Raw genomic sequence first — 23,433 nt, forward strand, 5'->3', positions numbered from 1 at the left:
TGAAAATCCTAGCTCCGCTACGAAAAGTCTTATAACAACTTTCAATCACTTCAATCCAATATGTGAAGAGCGATTATCAAACCAACTCAAAACATGACACCTTTACAAAGCAAAATGAAGAAAATTGCATCATCCAAGTGGGGAAAAGAGAAATAAAAAAATCAAACTTCCTACTCTAGTTAGCATTTATGATTTTATAAATTAACAAATAAAAATTATAATTACACCGACCCTAAAAAGGAGTTACAAATGTAAAAAGAGGGGAAAATGCTCTCATGCCCGCAACATATTGTAATAGTTTCATTTCTTTAAAATTTTGATTCACCTTGGTACTAACCACTCAGATATCATTAAGTAAAATCAGCTTAGCTTTTAATATGGTACGGTGGTTCAGATCAAGTGGGGACAAATTGACCATTAAAAGAGTCACAATGCTATTAGATGGGACATAATAATTGCCAAAACACAGATTGTTCAACATCCAGATATGCTCAGAAACTTAACTTTACCAGATCTCTTGTAACAGCCATAAAATGATAAAATATGGAATTTTCACTTCTCAGGTCTGTTTTAACATATGAAAATGTACGAATGACATTAACGCAGCAAGGCAGCACCACAGTAATTTATTTGCCATATGAAACAAGAATAGCTGGAGTATGGTTGACGAGGTTAACAACCTACTTAGTAATTAGTCATCAATCAGACAATTAGACAATTAGGCTGAACTACAAATATACTTCCCCTCGTAAAATTAGTGGGCAAGATGATTAGTAAGCTAAACCGGGATTCATTTGGAAGATCCGATACCATCATTCAATCACTGAAATATCCCCACTCCAACTACAGCAAGCGATAACATTAGAGATGACAGGATGAAATGCAACATCTATGCATGGCTGATCATAAGCTTTAATCTTCTTTATGAGGTTGGATGATTTGACACTGTAAAAATTGATCTCACCATCCGAGGAGCCGGAGGCAAGTATTTCTCCATCCAAGTTGAAACAACACTTGATGGGAAAACCAAAGACACCATGGGAATCATACCTCTTGTATTTGTCGAGTCTGAATGGATGTTTAGTGGAGAAGATAGCAATGTAGTTTCCATTTGACTGAGCCACAAACCAGGGTTCAAAAGGATGACATTTAACACAAGGGCATGTATAAGCCTCCACATAAACCTGTAAGAGAACTACAGAAAATAAGTTACAATAGGAGTTTCTTCAACAAAATGCAAAAGTGCAGCCTTCTAAAACTACGTTGACAATTGTCTATCCAAAATTATGAAATGATTTGAGATGTGAACGGTAACCGAAAGCCAGTTAGATGTCCGATCCGAAAATCTAGGTAATTTGCATTGCAGTTAACACCACCAATGTCATATGGAACCTGTTAGAGAAACTGCATGATTTTTGGTATATAAGAAAAGACACTCCCCCACCCCCATCCCTCAAGAAATCAAAAAATTTGTGATTGCTAGAAAAGAAAAGACAATGAGACAGCATTTGCCAAGAGTACGGAGCCAGGGACAGTTCGTTCCAAAAACCAGCAACAAGAACAAACATGGAGATAAAGCGCAACCTGATTGGAGAGAGGCACCTCCCGAGAAACATCCCAGACAATGAGAGAATTTTCACTAAGATTGCTTTGAGATACATCACTTGAAGAGATAAATTGCTTGCCGTCATTCATGAATTCAACATCAAGTATTGGCCCTAGGCGTCTTACATACTCATGGACCACCTTTCCTATGCGAATATCCCACAATTTGAGGAGGCCCTTTGACCCACCAGAGAGGAAGAGATTGGAGTTGTGTGGATGAAACTTAATAGCCGTAATGGCTTGGTTCTCTGTGAAACTTTGAACTTCTGAACCCTTCTCAATGTCAACCAACCTTGACGTGCAATCATAACCACATGAAAGTATAGATTGTCCCTGAGGTGACCACCTCACATCTTTCACAGCCGCATTATGATAACTAAAAACACGTGCCTTTTTATTTTGCTCACTCCATACATTCCATATGTAGACATAATTATCCATTCCAGCAGACGCCAAAAGATGGGCTGTACGCTAGAATTGAACATATCAACAAAAAGAAAACCTCACGATTTGTAAAATTTGTCAAGCTTTACTAGCTCACTGAACATAAGTTACTGGAAAAAACATAACATCAATAAAAGAATTGTGTATTACATTCAGATTTCCTAAAAAAACAAGAACACCCTTATTTCCAGATTCGAAACAAGCAAGTCTTTTCCTACGTTTTTCTCATTTCCACCATTTCCACCTTAAAAGCTTACCAAAAAGACCTGGTAAAGAAGATTGATTACCATGAGCATCCCCCCTGGGATACCCTCACATATTATATCATACAAAAACTCTATAACACTAGTTCAATTTATGGCTCTATCAAGGGGATACCAAAAGTTAGCAACTATTATTACCATAGCTTTCCTTTTAATGTCATCCTAGAAGAAACCAATACTTGTGGATTGTATATAAAGAGGGACACTCATATTCTTTGCCAACCACCTATGTCATTAATGTACTGCACAACCTGTAACCTTATCCTAATAAACAAATGCTTACATCACTTTATGTAACTATTAACTATACATTGGCTCTAAGCATACTAATATGAAAATAGAAAAAGAAACATAATACTATAATATTTCCAGCAGTTATATAAATGTTAGTTTTATTTAAAAGGGACTAGAATGCCATTAAAGGATATATATACGCACAAGAGCTTTCGTTTGAGTTTCGATGTTGCCTTTTGCTACCAAAAATCTCTTTGTTCAAATAATAATTGTAGCACCAAAAAAAAAAACATCAATGCGCTTGCTAGCAAGTATGTGATCAAAAGCAAGGAGTTCCATCCTAACATCGGGGAAACCTTAAGTAAACCTTTATGGGCTTTCGTCTTTTGTTCTTCTTTAAAGCTATTAATTTTACATTTTTATGCGTCCATATCACCCCTACTTTGGGAAATCCATAAAGTTCATAGGGCCCTCTAACCGAATCGATAGAGTACAATAACCCAACATTCGAAGTGAGACATAACTGTAGAATCAAGCTAAACAAAAAAGTTTAAATATAACAATATTCAACTATGTCATGGTCTCACTTGAGTCAAAATAATTGATGAGCTTCCAACACTCGAAATAACAGGCACTCAACTTCTCATGTCTCATCAAATTATATAGACTGGAAATTAAATGCTCAAGGAGCTTACCATCTCTTGATAATAACTTCCTCTGTTTCAAAATACTCGACATACTTTTCCCAAAATGCTTGCTAACACATAACTTTAAATATTAATATCTCTAACTACCTACATGTAATGATTATAGAAAGTTAATATTATGAAAGTATATGTCCAAACGAATTTGACAAAATCCCACATGACTATATTTTTCCTTACCTAAAAATCACAAAACACAGTTGCCTTCGGATAGTGTGAATAGTGAAAAAGTCAAACTGTGTCATCTATTTTAACACGAGAAGTTCATATCAAAGTCCAAAATGTTTGTAAATTCTTAAAGGTTCATACAATAAGAAACCAATTTTTGATGCAATTTCACTTGGTAGGGAAAAGATTATACGACTAGATTATACTTTCCCTAGATAACTTCCATCAACATGTCGCCTATGTATAGTAGTGTTATGAATTAATACACTTCCTCCTTTTTTTTTACATGTTATACTTTCCTTAAATAGAATAGTGCAAAATACATGTTACACTTTTTTTCTTCCCCAAATTTGTAAGTTTTGACCTATTAAATTACCAACTTGCACTTACTTGTAACAATTAACCAAAATTAAACCTACTTAATTTAACCTAATTTAACCAAAATTGACAGTTAACAATTAACCATACCCCTCCCCCACCCACCCCTGCAGCCAAACCCTTCCCCCACCACCGCATCAGCCCCCTTCCCCCATCCCCCGCTCACCACCGCATCCTACCCCACCCGCCGAAAACCCCACCCAACCCTCAAAAACACCACCCCACCCGCCGAAAACCCCACCCCAGCCCTCGAAAAGCCCACCCCACCCCTCGAAAACACCACCCCACCCTCGAAACCCCACCTCACCCCTCGAAAACCCACCCCACACGCCAAAAGCCCCATCCCACTCTAAGGGTTTGTTGGGTTGCGCGACTGCAAGGGAAGGGGAAGGGGAAGGGGAAGAGGAAGGGGAGGGGGAGGGGGTTACTTAAATGCTCCATGCAAAGAGCAGAAAGAAAGGGAGAGAGAAGATATCCATGTTTCAAAACATTATTAGCCTTGAAAGCATTAGTAGGAATACCATTTATCAATATTGAGTAAGATACACTCTAATCACAAGTCATTATCCACCTGATAAACTGGCTTGGAAAGCCTAGCTCATTCAACATAGCTTTAAGAAGCACCCATTCTACTGACTCATAAGCCTTCCTAATATCTACCTTAATCAAACACCTAGGGGAGATGTGAGCTCTACCATTAACCCCATCTCAAAAATTATATTGTCAGCAATGTGTCTCTCTACAATTAGACCATATTGATTCACAACCTCCCTTGTAACATCATGCAACCTATGAGCAAGGACTTCAGAGGTTTGCGTATCTAGCATATCTTTCTTAGGAATCAGAGTAACAACACTGATGTTCACATGCCGATGCATAAATGAGTTTTGAAAAAATTCCTGAACAGAAGCATAGGTATCCCTTTTGATCTATGGCCAGCATCTCTTAAAAAAGACAGCATTAAATCCATCTATTCCTGGGGCTTTTGAGTCATTAATAGCTAAAAGAGCATTATTAATTTCCGTGATAGGCTAAGATAACATCTCCGAGGCTAAGCTACTCAAAGTAGGACCATCTTTCACTGTAGAAAAATCAATGGCAGAAAGCTCTGTAGAACAAGTATCCAGCAGCCTTTTGCAAAATCCTACAATTTCATCCTAGATAGCTGCCGCATTAGTGAGAGGCTCATCACTTTCAGTGTACACCACAACTAATGTATTCCTAGCTTTCCTGATTTTAACAGCAGTTAAAAAGAGCTTTGAATTGGAATCTCCAAGAGAGATCCAGTTTGTCTCAGGATACTTTCATCAACCCTTGACCAGAATCTGAGTTTATCATAGCAATCTTTTTCCTCCTGCTGAAGTTCAACATCTTCTTGTAAGGCTTGTAAAGCAGTAAGTTTCCTTCGAAACTCTTCCATTTTAAGATGAGCATGAGCAAAATGCTTTGAATGCAAACTTTTAAGAGTGTTAACATTCTTAAGCTTAAGCCACACTTTCTTCATATTATAGCTTGCATTCACGTTATCCCAAGCCTTTTTCACAATTTCATCAAAATTCTCATGCTCACACAAAATGTTGTTAAATTTAAAAGGCCTTCCTCCTTCAACAGTAATAGGAGGCATAAAGATACCATAAGGAAAATAATTGATTTTAACCTTCGCAAATTTAAGGAATTAACAAAAGCCCTATCAATCCTACTAGTTGTTGTATCAGCACCAACACCCTTATTTGTCCATGAATAGAACAAACCCATGCTAGGAGCTTCAATGACATTTGCTTCCAGAATAAAACTAGCCATGTACTGAGTCTCACTATCACTCACCAAAGCACCATCAATCCTATTATTTAATTGAAAGATACAGTTAAAATCTCCTATAATAACGAAAGGATTGCTGCATCCTGCTGTAACAACACCCAGCTCCCTCCAAAGCTCTTTCCTATCAATAATTGTGTGCAGACCATACACAAAAAACATTCTAAAAGTCTCAGTGTCATTTAGGTTATTAATATCAGCAACAATAACCTCTGAGATTGACTAATCACATTCACCTTAACTTCATTATGCTGCCATCCAACCCACATTCTACCTATAGGAGAATAAGCATAGTTACACACCCAAGTCCACTTTGTACTAAACTTTCTTTGAATCTTAGCAACATTATGAGCTCTCACTCTAGTCTCAAGTAGAGATCAAACTGTTACCTTCTGCTCATGCAAGAAATATTTAATTTCTTTATTTTAAAGGGATCATTCATCCCCCTGACATTCCAAGAGACAATAATCATCAAGATAAATAAGGATTTGGTCCCTTAGCAACCTAAGGTAGACCTGAGTCTTAGAGTTAGTAAGCTATCATTCTAGATGAGTGAAAGCCTACTTGCTTTCCTTTATCCTTTGTCTTCCTAGTAACAGGTTTCCAAGCTCTTTCTTCATCTACTTCCTCGGTCAATAAGCCCTCTGGTGTACCAACAGGAGCATGAATACGTGTGATAAGCTAGAGTCTACTGCCACAAAATCACCCTTTGAAATCTCAGTAACATCCTGATTATCATTCACCACAGTAGTTAACCCATTTTAGTTGAGAAGGTTTAAACTGAACTTTCTGAGGAGTTTTTGTGCACAATTATGCCCAATGACATTACACTTCTTATAAAAAGGAGGCAGCCAGTCATACACAACAGGTTGAGAAATTACTTTCCCATTAGGATCAACTATTTTCACTATCTTCTTTATCTCCTTAGTAACATCCATTTCCACCAAAATCCTTGCAAATGATACTCTCAAAGATTTAGAGGTACATTCATCAGCATATAATGGCACTCCAATTAAACTACCTATTCTACTTGATGAATCTTCACTCCAGCAATTAAGAGGTAGATTTGGAGGCCTAACACATATAGGAACCACCTTCAAAACTTCACTATAAAAGTTAAAACTAGCTGACCATTGTTTAAATGTGGCCCTGAGTATAAAACAGCATCCCTAACTTCTCTATTCAACAGCTTAATCACAAAATATCCCTCCTCATGTTTAAACATTTGTGTTTCTTTAATTAAATTCATTGAGCAATGATAAATGATTTTAACGAAGGTAATCACAGCATTAACCCACATCTCATTCATTCTCTCCACTTCATTTTTCTCTAATCAGGCAGTTGGAATCTATGTTACTCCGACACGGATACGGGTGTCGTATCCAAGTAGGGATCGGAGGATCCGACACCCTACTTCAAAAATTTTGCCGATACTCCGACACGGTCAAGAGAGTGTCTTGACCAATATTATAGACACGTCTATAATTGAAAGTGTCGGGAAAAATTTCCCGACACCTTATGTTCATAAAAAAAAGTTAAATTGTAATAACTAGTATATTTAAAAAATTATGAAATTCAAAAAAAAAAAATATTTGATTTAATAACTAAATTGTTATTAGAAGGGTTGAAAAGTCAAAGATTAGAAAAAAAAAGAGTAAAGAAAGCTAACAAGTACACATGAGTTTAACCTAAAAAAAAAGAATTTGTGAAAAACAAAAGGGAGTAAAGCTGTCACCTACTCACCTTTTGCCTTTTGTTTAAAAAAAAAATACAGCTGTCAAAACCCTTCAAATGTACTGCATCTCTTTTTCTTTAAAATTAAAAATCTAGTATAGTACATTAAATGACAGAAGGAGATAGACCACAAAAAAGTAAAAACCCTTCATCTCCTTCTCGCATCATCTTCTTTCTACAGCAAGGACTTCTCCTTTCATGGCAGAAATCTCCTGCAGATGCGAAGAAGCATGAAACGCGAAGGAGGAATTGCCAGAGACGGCGGTCGACGACGGTAGGCGACTAGTTTCTCAGTTAAGGTTAGAGAGTTCGAAAATTTTGACAAAAAACCCTAGATCTGATTTTTTTTTCCCCCCTTTTCTCTCTGCGTTTCTTTTTCACTTTCGCAAAATGAGTGTCCGATAGTCGACACTTTATCGATACGCGTATCGACGCCCATTTCCAGGCGTGTCGCGCGTCGTGTCGAGTCGACACGCGACACGTGGGGTTCAAGAGGGTGTCGGAGTAACGTAGGTTGGAATTTCTTCTAAAATAGTTGGAGCAACAAATTCTAGACCCATACCTTTATTAGAGATTTTACTCTTATTGGTATAAGTTTTCCAATTCTTTCGAGCTTCTTCTCCAAAAAACACTTTGGCAGCTTCCTTCGACTATATAACAGCTGGATTCATAACATTCAGTGCTTGACGAATTAATGTTCCATTCAATTTCTCCTGCTCTTTCATTTCTTCGGAATCTACCTGCGTCTTAGAGGATTCTCCAGATTGTTCCAGTGCCGGGAAACTATTTGCCGGCACGGAAGTCTTCTTCTTCCTTCCCATTTAGGCCCGGAGGCGCACGGTAGTAAGGAACCTTATCGTGCACCAGCTAAGCTTTTTAGAGAGAGAAAGAGTTTTGAAGAAGGAGCTTTTGATTCGAATCTATAATCTATTAAACACAAATTGCATAGCGTGCTATGTGAATTCGCATTAAAAGGTTTTTGAACCTAAACAAACAACGGCTTCATATAAACATGCTATTCATATCTTTAAATAATGAGGATTTATTAATCCATGTCGAAAGATTAATCATATATAAATACTCTAGAAACTTAAGCTAAAGTGGACGCAAACATAAACATGCAATGTAGCCAAATCAAGCAAATCCTAAACATAATCTCTACCAGCACCAAATGAAAGATTAAAATAATAATGAACTACTTTTTTAAAAAATAAAAGTGGAAAGAGTAACGCGGGACTGATGCAAATGAAAAGTGCAAACAGTAATGTGGAACGGAGGGAGTAGAAAAGACATCATTCGTCTCATTCTATTAACAAATATTGAAGATAGCAATGAGTGACAACTATGAGAGAAGGGATGGAAACTCTTCTCGCAATGAAGATGATGATTATGTGTGTTTGATGACGAAGATTAACAACGGGCTACCTATGTCACTAAAGCTTCGAAGTTAGCAAAAGATAGCCCTCAATGCTCATATAGAGTTAATAACGAGAAAGATATTGTTAGTAGCTTCCCTCCTAGAGAACCTCGTAGAGCCCTGGTTTTAATTGATGATGAGGATTATCATATGGAAGAGGACATTGCCGAAGATAATAAAGATTTCTTTAAAGCACAGGACACTCATGATATTGGTAATGAAGATGTTGATGATGATTTGGATTTAAGTTGTAGTGGACTACCTTCAACAACTATGTTTTCTCTTATTTCCGCCTTTTCTTGCTTTTGAGCGTTGTGCTTTAAGTCTCCACTTAGTACCTTGACTTTTATGTGCTATCTAAGTAATGAAAATATGATTTCTTATGTAATTCAGTACTTCTTTAGTATACATATCATGTTGTTTAGAGTTCTATGATTAATTTATAAGGCTTTTGGGACACAAGACGCGCCTCACCCAATGGACAAGTGCACCTTGGTTAGCATTGCACCATTAAAACTAAAGATCTACTGTAAAATAACAATATAGTCATGGTGGATTGAAGACACTTTTCTAGCATAACACTATAAGGTAGCAAAAAAACTTAGGGTTTTTCTCTAAAATAACCCCGAAATGCGGAGAATCATAAAAGAGCTCTAGATGGCTAAAAAATGCTCCAAAAGACATTATTTGTCTTAATACTCTAATTTAATTGATGTGAACTAATAAGACATTTATGAGATATTACCTCTCTTACCAGGACTAGGCAAAATATGTCAAATACCGGTGTTGTGTCACCGGTATGAAACCCGCATTAGATCCGGCAACTTTCACTCGGACACGAAGGCGCTAAACCCTAGATACTCAAACCCAATAATCTGAGTGCCAAGAGGAGAAGAGGATAACCCACCTTGACTCACCGCCGGACCTTCCAACTCGCTGGTAAGTTTCTTCACTTCTCATCCTTCGCTTCTTCTCCCTCTCCCATTCGGTCTCTTCACCTTCTCCTCTTTTCTTTTCTTTTCTTTTTTGTCCTTTATGGCTTTACGAGTCACATGACTTTGTTGCCCTTTTTCTTTTTTCTTTTCTCCTTTCCTTCTTTTGTTGTGCACTTCTGCTTTCTTTTTTTCATTCATTTTTGCTCTTCTTAGTTATTCTTTTATAACAAATAACTTAATTTTATTAGTATATTACAAATAGACAATTATAAAATCTAAATTACAGGATTAATTATCAAATTTTTTATGATAAAAAATTAATTTCGTCATACCTCTCTGTGTCCAAAATTCAGAGAGAGTCCCCGTGTTTTGATTTTGAAAGTGTTGTACCAGACACTCAGATTAGTACTTATACTCTGACACTCCTAGCCGAGTCCAAGTACAACAAAAAAAATTACTATAGTCCAACAAAATTGTAAATTTATGACTAATAAGATTAGTTTTTGCAGTTTTTTCACCAAATGCCCCTGACAAAAAAATTTATTCACCAAATACCCCAACTTTTTTCAAAATTCCCCATATACCCCTGACTTTTAACAAAATTCACAAGATACCCTTACTATTAACAGACGTTAGTGTTCCGTTAGCTCTTATTTACAAGTTTGCCATAAGCCAACCTAATTAGCCCTAAGTCAACCTAATTAACCTAATTAAACCTAATTAACCTAATTAAACCTAACTAAATCCTAAACTCTCTCTAACCCAACCCCACCCTACCCCCTAAACCCTAGACCTACTACCAACCCCAGCCCCACCACCCAACCCCAGCCACCAGACCACCCCCTCCCCTTCCCCTCCCCGACAACCCCCACAAGCCCCTTTCCGGCAACCCCCGCAGGCCCATTTCCGGCAACCCCCCTCCCCTTCCGCTCCTCGACAACCCCAGCACGCCCTTTTCCGGCAGCCCCCTCCCCTGCTCGCCTCGTTCGCGCCTCCCCAGCCCCTCCCCTTCCCTCGCGCCTCACTCTCGCCGGCCTTCCCCGTGTCTCGCACCTCCCTTCCCTCTCCCTCACTCACGCCGGCCTCCCGTAGCGCACCTCCTCCCTGCGCCTTCTCCTCCTCTTCACTCTCGCCGGCTCGGAGTTCGAAGGGGTTGGGGGAGGAGGGGGATTCTGACTGAGGGTGGTTAGGGATGGGGAGGCATGACTGCGAGCGAGGGAGGGGGAGGGGCGACTGCGACCGAGGGAGGGGGAGAGGCGGCGGCTGCGACCGAGGGAGGGGGAGGGGCGGCAGCTGCGACCGTGGGACGGGGGGGGCGGCAGTTGCGACCGTGGGACGGGGAGGGGCGGCAGCTGCGACCGTGGGACAGGGAGGGGCGGCGGCTGCGACCGAGGGATGGGAGGGGGAGGGGTGGTGGTTTAGGGGGAGAGGGGGGTTAGGGTTAGTTAGGTTTTTAGGGTTTTTAGGTTAATTAAAGTTTTTTAGGGTTAATTAGGGTTAATTAATACTAATGACTAACGGAGTTAACCGCCGTTAGTCATTAAGGGCATTATTTGTCATTTTTTTACAAATTTGGGGTATCTGGTGAATATTTTTAAAAGTTAGGGGTATCTGGTGAATTTTGAAAAAAGTTGGGGTATTTAGTGAATAAATTTTTTTGTCAGGGGTATTTGGTGAAAAACCGTAGTTTTTGAGATATTTAACACTTCTGGATATTTTAAGAGGACACACTAAGTCTATTGTTATAGTGATTGAATAAATCACATTTGAAGGCGCAAATTGTAAAAGGATGTATAAGAAAAACAAAATAGTTAGTTACCTTAAAAAATGGTCTATCTAGGATAATTCTTAGGGCACTCTTCATGGAAAGTCTCCCATTATAAGAGATCCACTAAGTTAAGCTATTTCGCGAAGAGGAAAATTAGTTCTAAACATTAATAATGTCTAGAAAAACTAAAATATGGGTACAATAATCTCATATAAATACGCTTAATGATTGCAATTCTAGATTATAAATTAATAACAACAATGACAAAACATTAATCTCTATACACTAGTCGGCTCTAACTCAAAATTTCAACTTCAAAGGCCATCCACATAGATCATATTGTATGTGAAAACCTTTATTAAAGCCATCTAGCCTTCCATAGCTTCTTCTTAAATCTTCAAAATCCTTAATTTCTACTACCTAGTGCACCATCTAGTTGATATCTCTTGAATGCCGAATACTCAAACCCATATATTACTCAAACCCATAAATTACAACGTTGGTCATATAGCTATCCAATAAAACTTTCCCTATTAGCCTTAAAGGTACATTATGGTTGCACAAATCTGGATCGCTTCTTTGTCCAATAATTGGTCATTAACTCCATTCCTCTATAGAATAGACTCGATGAACATATTCACTCGATTTTTTTTTTTTTTTTTGACAAGGAAAGAAAAACTTAGGAGAACCCCCTCAGTCCGGGGGCCAACCTAAAACATCCTTGCCGATGATAAGAGAAAAATCCACATCAAACGGAGGATAGAGAACAATCAAAGAGGCACAGGAATGACCCCTATTTGCCATAAAATCAGGCGCACGGTTAGCTTCCCTGAAAACGTGCTGAAAATGAACAAAGGAGAAATGAGCAAAATCCCGAGCTACGTTCCCCAGAACATTCGCAATCTCCCACGGGACCTTCCAGACTTTCTTCAAAGAATTAATGACCACCAAGTTATCGCCTTCAATAATAATCTTAGATACCCCTAGACCTATCGCAGCACGCACCCCTTCACGAAGGCCCCTAGCTTCCGCCTGCAGAATAGATACAGCGCACCCCAGAGCCAAGGCACCCACAAGAAGAGCCTCTCCTCGCTCATCACGGATCACAAACCCACAAGAAGCTTGACCATCCTTGAGCTTAGATCCATCAAAATTAAGCTTTAGAAAGCCCGAAGGGGGAGGAAACCAAACTATTGCATCCCCCTGACGGCGCCGCTTTGGCGGACTAGAGCCAGACCCCGACAGCCGAGGCATGAAAAGAGGAGTCACAGCCTCCATCGACAACCAGTTAAGAACGAACTTATTAATAACAGCTGCAGCAGAAATAGCCGAGGAGGCAGAGTCCCGAAAGACTACTTGGTCGCGAAAAAACCAAAAGAACCACCAACCAATAGCAAAAAGGTTGAAATCCGCCTCAGATAAAGAAGAAAACAAGAAATTTATAATCTTAGCAAAAGGCTGGTCTAGGAGAGAAGACACATCCGGGAGCAAAGGCCATCCAAAATCCCGATGAAGGAGACCAAGAGTGTCCAAAGCAAAGGGGCATTGAAAGCATAGGTGATTGATAGTTTCTGAATAAAAATCACAAAAGGGACACTCCTGGGGGAGGAAAATATGACTTCTTTCCAATCTTGCTTTAGAAGGGAGACCATCATTACAAGCCTTCCATAAAAAATGCTTAATTTTCGGTGTAACAGACAATTTCCAAATCCAATTATAATCTACCTTAGGTAGGGACTTGGCATCTAAACCCTGGGCCAGGAGAGCTCCAGATTTAACAGAGTAGTCACCATCCGCCGTTAACCCCAAAATAAGGAATCGTTTTGGGGATGAAGCGGAATAAAAAGGGAGACAATCTGATTAACTAGCGACAGAGGGAGAAGCTCCTCCAGCTTGGGTCTATCCCAAGACTTATCTGCAAGAATGAAATCACTAACCATAACAGACGAGCACTCCTCCGGGGGGGTAAGAAAGGAGGAGAGAGGCTTAGAATCTACCCAATTATCATGCTAGAATCTAATATCAGCTCCATTTCCAATTTGCCAACGAAGCCAATGCCGAATACTCAAACCCATATATTACTCAAACCCATAAATTACAACGTTGGTCATATAGCTATCCTATAAAACTTTCCCTATTAACCTTAAAGGTACATTATGGTTGCACAAATCTGGATCGCTTCTTTGTCCAATAATTGGTCATTAACTCCATTCCTCTATAGAATAGACTCAATGAACATATTCACTCGATGATGGGAAACTTTATTCCCTCTATGTTACTACATCCTACATTAATTCACTTTTATTACTTAAGTTGCACTTCGTTTTTTCTCTAACCTACTTTGGATCCTCATGATCTAGTGTTTGCAGAGTTCAAATGCAGTTTGGATTACGGAATGGGTTTCGATTTCACTGGAACAGAACGGGTATGTTTGATGGGGACTGTGTCACGGCTGTCGCGGCACAAATTAATTATATATTATTTTATTGAAAGGAAAAATTTAATTACATATTTCTGTTATGATGTTCTTAAAATATTATAAATCTGAATCATATACTATGAGTATAAATGTATAATTGGAAACTCGTACTTTAAGAAAATAGAATTCAATGAAATACTTGTACACTAAATTACGTCTTCTCCCACCCACCCACCCACCCCCCCCCCCACATGATCTCTCCCTCTCTCCTTCCCGGTTCCAAAATTATGAACTTTGAAGAACAGAGATGAAACACGCGAAAAGCTTCAAGAAATATGGCCATGGCAATGGAGTTTATCTCAAAAGTAACAGTTATGACCGAGGAGCAACGTTGGACTCGACCGAGGGTGGTTATAACAGGCCAGTTCACCCAAAAATGCGTTGTTTTTTTAACAACCCGCTATATATCGGGAAAAAACGGTTTGGTGAGCTAAAAAAACGTGTCAGGTCAGCTGAACCATTACCACTTAGCCGCTATTTACATCATGAGTGTTTGCTTCCATTGGTCCAAATCAACATTAATCCACCATACAATATCATTTACAAATAAGATAAAAGATATTCACCCTTAATAACTCATGTTGTGTAATATACCATAGCAAATACCTAATGTGGTCTTGTCATAATAGGGAAATTCGTCCACGTCTTTGACATTTGTTTACATGTCCTAATATATGTCCTTAACAAAGGCACTCAATTTGCACGGTATATCCTTCTTTGACATTGCCAACCAAAGCACATATTTTGGGACCTTATCATAAGACTTCTCGAGTTATCCCACCATAAACCTTGAACGGTTCTCCAAAAAGCTCTTGCATTTCTTCAAACAATTTTGTTGTTCATTTTAATAATCGTGGTATGACCCATACTTTTATCATGCTCTGATCCCAAATGTCATCTCCTTTTTATTGAATGGTAGCAATGTTTGACCTCACCATAAGGTCACGCGGGCGCGTTTTGGTGTATTTTCTCGTCACATCGAATGAAGGAGAAGAGAGGAGAGGAGAGGTGAGGATCAAAATAAAAGTCGGTCACAACTTTTCAGAACTTTTTTATTTCTGTTCTTCAAAATAAAATAAGTAATTTTTGTTTACATAACTACTATTTTATCTTTTGTATGATACAAAGATTACATTAATAATGTATATATGATTTATATCAACAAATTGGTATAATATAAATCAATAATGGAACTATCACGATATTCTATCATAACAAAATCGTAGATATTGTGATCGATGTGAAAGTAAACATTTACGTCATGTGAATATATAATATGTTTGATTATTAATTAAATATATTATTCAAAATATTACTTATATTATTCAAAATATATAATACTATTCAAAATATTAGGTTGGGTCTAACCCAAAATCTCGAGTTCATCAGGTTCGAGTCGTATTGGGTTCTGGATCGGAAGCTCTTGTTTCAAACCCAACAAAATCTGGTAGAGTCGGGTTAGACATTTTTGGACAAGTCTAACCAAGGTGCTTTCCCCGAATCTTGTTGAGTAAGTATGTTAGCCATTCCAACAATACCAATCATCCATTAGCATCTACAAACCTCAGGTAAAATTTAGGAAGATGTTTTCTACATCTTCATTATCTTCAATGCTTTCTCTACCTCAATTGTATGATTTTTTTTAGATACACTCCCAATTTACTACTCGTTATCCAATAGAGATGTCACCTCTAAAACTCAATTGGCTTCCATCAAACAACTCATCATAGTATTATCCTACTGATCCTTGAACTCTCTATCACGGATAATTATCATATAGCTATCACCCATCACACATTTCAATATAAGGAGATCCTTCTTGAAACACTTATCTTCTTTTAATTCTCTTATACTTCATCCATACCATTTTAGTTGCAACATGGTTCCTTTTTTTTTTTTTTACTTTTCTTTATTTTCGCCTCTTTACATACTCCTTAAAACTTGTGCGTTCCTCCATGTTGCAACTAATTCGGAACGGAGGAGATCGGTTTCCATCTTACCTCCTTGAGTCTACTTTTACGTATACCTCATGCGTAAAATTCAATTTGCTTGTGGGATGGCATTTTTTTAGTTTACCTTAGCATCCTTATATATTGCAAGGTTTTCTTCACTTCCTATTTTTCTTAAAACACCACCAATACTTCTCTTATATTTTCCTATAACCTTTGGCTACTTTAGAAAAAATTTCTATAACTTATCTTAGCCACCGTCTCTAACTAGGTTCAACTAGACTTTTAAAATTCCTTAAACTTGTTTTTGTACATTTGGTCCACTTCAAAAGATCAACCAGTGTGAACTACTCTCTAAACCATGTGTTTGCAACGATGAAGTTAGGATTACGCAAAAAGGAATTGGCCTTCCCTCTTCTTTCTTTCATCTATGTCTAAAACATCCATGCATACTATCGAAATCAATGCAACTTGCCCCCACATGTTCATTTGGATTTCCACTAAGGATACGTGTTTAAGTGTCTTATTCGTCTATTTTATAAAAAAAGTCCCTCAATTTTAACCCAAAAGGAAGTATCAAGTATCAATACCCCGAGCATCGATGACCTAACACAGGTACTTGAGGAAATTCAAGAGTCTGAGTCATGGTTAGAAAATAAGATTTTTGTCATGGTTGAGGAGAAGATTGGAGTTTCGTGGGAAGGGAACGAATACAGACCACATCAAGGTTTATCAAACTATTTTATGCATTACATAAAATTAACTTATATAGAATTTTCTTTCCCTTCAAAATCACCATAAATCTCGTGATTTTTTTTCCCTTGCCTTTTCTTCTCTCTATCTATATTTTTTCATGATAATTTATGTCATTGTTAGAGGGAGGTGTAAGTAGTAGTAATAACATGTGGGAAAAAGGTTTCTAAAGTAGCGTTTAGATACCGGAAATGCTGGCGAAATTGCCTTAAAACGGTTGGTTCGGCCGAAACTTCGTCAAAATCCGATTTGCCAAAGTTGGAAATAGTTCTAGTCGAGCACAATGAATTGTTGCAGTCATATTTTCAAACCATGCTATGAGTGACATAGGTTTGACATATACTACATTAGTGTAGAAGAAATTGATTTTCTTTTAAACAATTGGTGCAAATCTTAATAGTAAGGGTAGTTAAGGGAGGCTCACCAACTTCAAAGGAAGTTCATAGAAAGCCGTTACATACGTAGCTATCACCCTTTGGTACTTATTTGAGAAGTGTATAGTAATAAGCAATTTGAAGTTCTTTAATACAAGAAGCTAAATATTATTGGCTGAAATCACTTCGGAAGTGTAAAATTAAGCAATTATATCATTTCATTTGCTATAACACACTAATATCTTCAAGTTCTAATAAGCACCTTGTTGTACACCAACAAGTAAGCTTTTTCACATGATTTTGATCCCCTTAAGGTCCTATTAAAGCCCCTCGAGTCCCACTTTCCATTTATTACATGATCAACCTAAAAGCTACCATTACTTAATCCATCTACCAAAACTAAACTCATAAGGTTGCAACTTGTAGCACTTTGCAGGATTTACCATTATCATCAAAGTATAGCTTCACATGTACTCATGTACGACATAGGCCCTATTAGAACTTAGACACTAGCGTTTTAGATAGCGGATAGTGGTTGGACAAAAATCATAATGCTACTTAATAATGTTTGGTAAGGTAGTGGTTGTAGTGGCAAGTAGCGGATGGAGTAGATTATGGATAGCAATTGCAGAACGTTACTACAAGTAACATTTGAGATCTATAAGTAGCATTCTAGAAACTAAATACTACATTAACGTATAAGATAAAATAGTTAACTAATGATTTTAATTTGTTTTTCCTATTTTTATTTATTGATTAATGATTTAAATATTTAAGAGAAGATATAACTAATATTTAGAATATTTTGTGCTCCAAATACCACAAGCGTTTTAGCTAGAATAGGTAATGCAAGTTTTTGAAAAGATAAATAACGAATTTAACTACTAAACTAACTAATAAAATTGTTATAGTTTATTTCATAATTAATTATATGTCATTTATTATCTTTTACAATTTCAACAACTACTTTTGCGAAACACTTCAATTTTGAACAAGTACTTTAAGCGCTAATCACTAGCATGTACTAGCAAACACCTAGCAGCTACCCCACAAAGGTAGCTATTGCAGCACCTAATGGCTACTAGAATAGCTAGTTTCGCCAAACAGGCACATGCATTCCACCATCTCTATAGTCTACAAGTGTCTTATGCAACTAGTCACGACACCATACTCAGCAAAATTATACCAAAATCATAGCCATAGAATTTAAAGGGTACTTAGGTGGCAAGAGTCAAGTTGCACAAGAAATCAACTCACGAGTGTCCATCAGCTTTCTCCCCTCATGAGAGCTTCAGTTTATTCCACACTCTTATTTCTTTTTTATTCTCAATCTACACTTAAATTCAGAAAGAATAGCATGTTCTAAGCCAAAAATATGATGAAGCGTCAACCAAGCCAATAACCATCAGCAGTGAGTGAGGGTGGGTGAGACGAAAACATAGAGTAGCTTCAATTCAAGTAAAGTAAGGTACTTTGTCAAAATCCAAAAACTCATATATTCTTTTTCCTCTTCTAAAGAGTTGTGGGCAAGAAAATACAAGTGGAAATCAAGAAACATTTGTTTCATGTGTTCCTTTAGTACTAAATTCATAAATGGACATATTTCTGAAATGCTAAGTGCGGTAGCATTGCATGTTTAGTAAGTGAGTGTAATTCTGAGATAATCTTAGCTCAATAATCTTTTGACTATATTAACAGACCCACCTCGCAAAGGAAGAACGAAAAACATTATATAAAATTAAAACTGTGTTGCTTCTAACATTAAACATATTAATTTTATACAACTTGATACCAATAAAATTATAAAGAACATGTCAGAGTGATAACAAATGCTTAAACAAGAACTAATTAGATACTAGGCTAAAATATGACAGCAACATCACTCTTAATCTAAATTAGTCCAATTTAATTCTATCATGCCAAAAAAAATCCAAGTTTAAAGCAGCTACAAAGCAACTGTGCAAAAATAAAATGCATTGAATGAAAGGGGGAAAAAAACTAACCATGACTTGTTGACCACTGTACAGCATTGACTGGTTTCAGGTGCCCCTTTAAATTAATAGTAAACCTACAGGGTAATTTTCTCTCTTCTGCACAAGTATTTGCTCGCTTTCTTAAAGACAACTGAATATCCTGTCTCAGGTTTGTACTAGATATATTTCCCATTTCTGCAAAAATGGAGACTGAGTGAGACCATTTGTGAGCTTTAGTGATTCAAGAGCAGTCTTTCTTCGAAAAGTCTGAAGGTTAGTAAGTGGAGATGTCATCCCAGCAGAAAATTAAGATGCTATGTAATTACATAACTTAGGACATATTTCAGCAAGGAGATATGGAGATCAAAGAAGAAGATGAACTATGATTGATAAATAACTGGGAAAACCATGGCAAAGATATTCAAGTTTTCAAGAGGATTGATTCTCTTCCAAAGAAATCTTAAAGTTCACCAAATCTTTCGTCAATTTTCAACATAATTTCTCTCCCCCTAATCTCCTAAATTTATAGAGTTTATTTCCTCACTAATCTTATTCTTCAAGCTAGTACGAGAGCTCTCCTTAGACTGATTCATTACATAAGAGGGCTGGAGGATGATACTAGGCACTTTAGGTATAGGATAAAGACAGTGAATTACAATTGTAGCAAGCTTTGGCTTCAAAAATAAACGCACACATACACATCACTCAAAAAAAAATTCCGAAAATAAAAATCATACTAGAGCACATATACGTAAAATGGTCATATCTGCTCTAGGTCAACAATTCTCTCTCTCTCTCTCCCTCATCTTTTCCATCGTCCATCTCAACTTCTCTCTCCACCTCATTTTTCACTAACTCCATGACCAAAAGGAATGAGACCAGTGGTTTCTTTGTTAAAAAATTTGTAAAATTTAAATAATCGCTAACCAAAAAAATTTGAGTAATTTCTCTATCCGTAAATCATAAAGGAATGAGACCAGTGGTTTCTTTCAATCCCAAACTAAACCAATTAAAATAAAAGTTACTGCTTGCCAATCTGAAAATTAAAGTGTCTGAGCATTTCTTCGATTGCTAGAATAGAAAGATCTGCCTTTCTGAAACACAGAATGTCGATGTTCGGACGCGTGCCAATAACAACCCATTTGATATTGTTATGGCTTGCATGCATGCCAAGCAGTTTTCTCTCCAGATGCAGAAATGGTCTACAATGGTGAGCTTAAAAAAAAGATGGGGCAAAAAGGAAAGAGATTGCTTTCAGTTACCGTCAAAGGGAACCATTGTATTTCCTCCACGAAGCTACTTCATTAATTCACAAAAAGAATATAAAAAGAAAAAAACACCATAAGAGCATTGCTTTCCAGTATGGTGCCTTATGGTTTTTTATCCTAATCATAGTTTCAGTTTGATTACACAAAATCCTCAAATTCTGGTGTCTTAAAATCGTTGTACACTTCTCCTAAAGCAGTTGTGACTGTTTACCAAAAATATCAGCTTGTCTCTTTTGCCAGAACTAATAACATTTAGCAGTCAAACCACAAAATCATAGTGCAGAGTGCAAAGTGCAGACCAATGATAAAAGTGTAAAGCTCTGTCTCCTAAATAAGAGAATACATACTAAGACGCTCCACTGTGTTCTTCAAATTCAAATCAGAAACAAGATTACCACATCAATGTACTTTTATTTCTCAATCTATATCACCTTCTTCGCTTCCAAATTCTCCCAAAAATTATCTGTATCATCCTACTATGATTTCACAGACTCCACATACCGCAAAGGTTACAAGTCACTTAACGTAAAGAGAGTCTGCGATCTTTGACTTCTCGTACACTTCTCCTAAAGTGGTCATGACTGACATAAATCCTTTTACCAAAAACATTAGCTTCTCTCTTTACTCCATTTGCCACGTTAACCAATAATAATATTTCAAATACAAACCACGAAATCCTAGTGCCGACAAATGAACCAATAGCCAAAAGCTCGCTCTCCTTAATACGAAAATTCTACATACTAATCACCATTGAGCGCTTCAGAATAGAAATCACCATATGAATGTACCTTTTTTTTGTTTCCAATCCATATCATCTAGAATATCTCAACCCTAAATCCCACATATACCAAACCCCCCATTCTATCAATATAATGTCTATCCTCCTTCCATAACTAGCCACAACCACGCATTATGTTCAATTCAGTGGCGGAGCCAGCAGGGGGGACAAGGGGACAGATGTCCCACCACTTTTAAAAAATTATTTCTTAAAAAAAAAAAAGAAAAAAAATATCGAAAAGAAACACGCTCAGCCCTTGCAGTGAGCAAACGCGTCATACGCGTGAACGTTTTGAAAAAACGCTGAAGAGAGAGACTGAGGAAGAAAGATTGAGAGCGAGAAACCCTAAACTCGCGAAGGAGGGATGACGACCGGCGACGTCGACAGCACATTCGCATTCGTCGGAGCCGACGACAATGAGCGGTTGCGAAGTCAGCAAGAGAAAGTGACGCTGCGAGCAGTGGCGAGAATGCGACGGAGTAGGAGATGAAGAGGAAGCGATGCATACGAAGGAGGGACGACGAACGGCGACGTCGACCGCACATTCGCATTCGTCGGAGCCGCCGCCGACGAGCGGTTGCGAAGACAGGAAGAGGAAGCGACGCTGCGAGCAGTGGCAAGAATGCGACGGAGTAAGGAGACGAAGAGGAAGTGACGCCACGACGGAGTCAGGAGACGAAGCGACGCCCCCACCCCCACCGCCCGCGTCCATTCGCCGTCGTGACTTCCTGAGATGCCCAATTCAGTCAGTCAGTAAGTTTTCTTAACCCTAGTTTTAGTTTTAGTTTTTTTTTAAAAGGTAATATTTACAATTTACATTGTTTGGTTGTGAAATACTGAGTTATAATACTTGTGATTTGTGAAATGTTAATCTGTGATTTGTGGATGTATGGTTGTTGATTGATAAATTGATTTGTTGTTGGTTTGTAATTGGTCATGAACTCAAGATTTAGGAAATTGGTAGTTTGCAATTTGGAATTTCTAATTAGGAAATTATAAATATGAGTTGATTTATAATCGAAATATTGAATAGTTTGGTTTGAAGAGGAATATTTTGATATATAATTGATTAATGTTTATCAATATTATAGGAAAATGTTAGTTTGCAAATTTTGGAATTTTGAATGAAAAATATCAAGTATTAAACAATTTGTGTTGTATCGTTTTTTTCTTAAAAAAAATTCCGAATGCTTGACGGTCGAATTTTGTCCCCCCACTTTGAGAATCCTGGCTCCGCCACTGGTTCAAATCACATCCCATTAAAAAACTAGCCTACATAAAAGATAAAATTACTCAATAAATGAACCATGGGCGAATTCGCCTTCACCTTAAAAATAGAAGTTTCACGACATATATAAGTTCAGTTAAATTCATATAAGTTTTAACACCTCAAAAAGTAAACTTCAATGACTTCCAACAAAGCTCTATTCTTTTCGACTCAACTGAACTTAATTTGTCTGAACTAAGAACTAAAATTGTGAGAGAAAATTAACTGATCTGAATTTCTCTGAACTGAGCTGGACTAAATTTCCATTAATTCAATCCAAAAGAACAGAGCCTAAGTTCGGAGAATTCAGCTGAAGAGAACACACTTCCGAATTACAGATTTCTCCAAAGATGAAAACAAAATTATTGAATAATCGATCATAAATTTTTCTTTAAAAAAATAGAGGAAATTGCGAAAACGATAAAGACATACCATGTGAAGAAGGTAAAGAAGGAGGAGGATTGAGGTGAGTGGATGACGAAGAAGAAGCCATGAGAGCTTTCTCTCTTTTAGAGATGTACCTGCCATTTCCAGGAATTGGATTCGGAGCTCCAATTCGGGGATTCGGACCTTGAAAAAGGGTTTCGGGAGCTGCTGAATAATAGGGTTTGAGCCGCTTTAATGGAGGAGGAATGAATTTTGAAGGTTTTTGTTCTTCTTCTTTTTCATCATCGGAACTATTTGAGTAGGTTTTGCAGAGAAGATCCATTTACTGATTTAAGAGATTTGATTGGTTTTTTTTTTCGGAAAGGGAAAGTATAGAGAGGTTAAGAATGTCTAAAATTGGGTACTTTTAGCAACACCCTTTTTATTTTATCAAAACAACGGACCTTGTTAGTTGTTATATTTTGTGTTGGGTTGGGCTGGGTTGAGCCATGTTAGCCAAGGGGTGTTTGATTGTTTGGGAAAAGATTTAACTCGAAGAAAGAGAAAAGTCCTCAAAAAATCCGAACTCCCCCCACCGTCCTCTCGACATTAATTCAGCCGTCACACCAGCAGACTGCCGAATGCCCAGAGGATGTAGAGGTACTTGAGTTTCACGCGAGTCTGCTCAGTTTCATTCTAGTATAGGTTCAACTCAAATCACGGTGGTTGAAAGAGAGAAAGAAAAGAATCCTAACATTTAA

The 23,433-nt window shown here is 37.6% G+C and overlaps 1 protein-coding gene across 1 annotated transcript; it reads right to left on the bottom strand.

Annotated features, from left to right (window-relative positions):
- Positions 1-488: 488 nt before the first annotated feature.
- On the bottom strand, positions 489-23,098 carry LOC104907114 (uncharacterized). Its single transcript, XM_010695999.4, has 4 exons — positions 22,739-23,098; positions 19,024-19,188; positions 1,585-2,069; positions 489-1,184 (listed from the first exon to the last, which is right to left on the bottom strand). Exons 1-4 carry the CDS (start codon positions 23,013-23,015, stop codon positions 813-815), a joined length of 1,299 nt encoding a protein of 432 aa, XP_010694301.1. The 5' UTR covers positions 23,016-23,098; the 3' UTR covers positions 489-812.
- Positions 23,099-23,433: the final 335 nt, after the last annotated feature.

This window comes from Beta vulgaris, chromosome 4 (assembly GCF_026745355.1).
Source record: "Beta vulgaris subsp. vulgaris cultivar EL10 chromosome 4, EL10.2, whole genome shotgun sequence".
NCBI classification, from domain to species: domain Eukaryota; kingdom Viridiplantae; phylum Streptophyta; class Magnoliopsida; order Caryophyllales; family Amaranthaceae; genus Beta; species Beta vulgaris.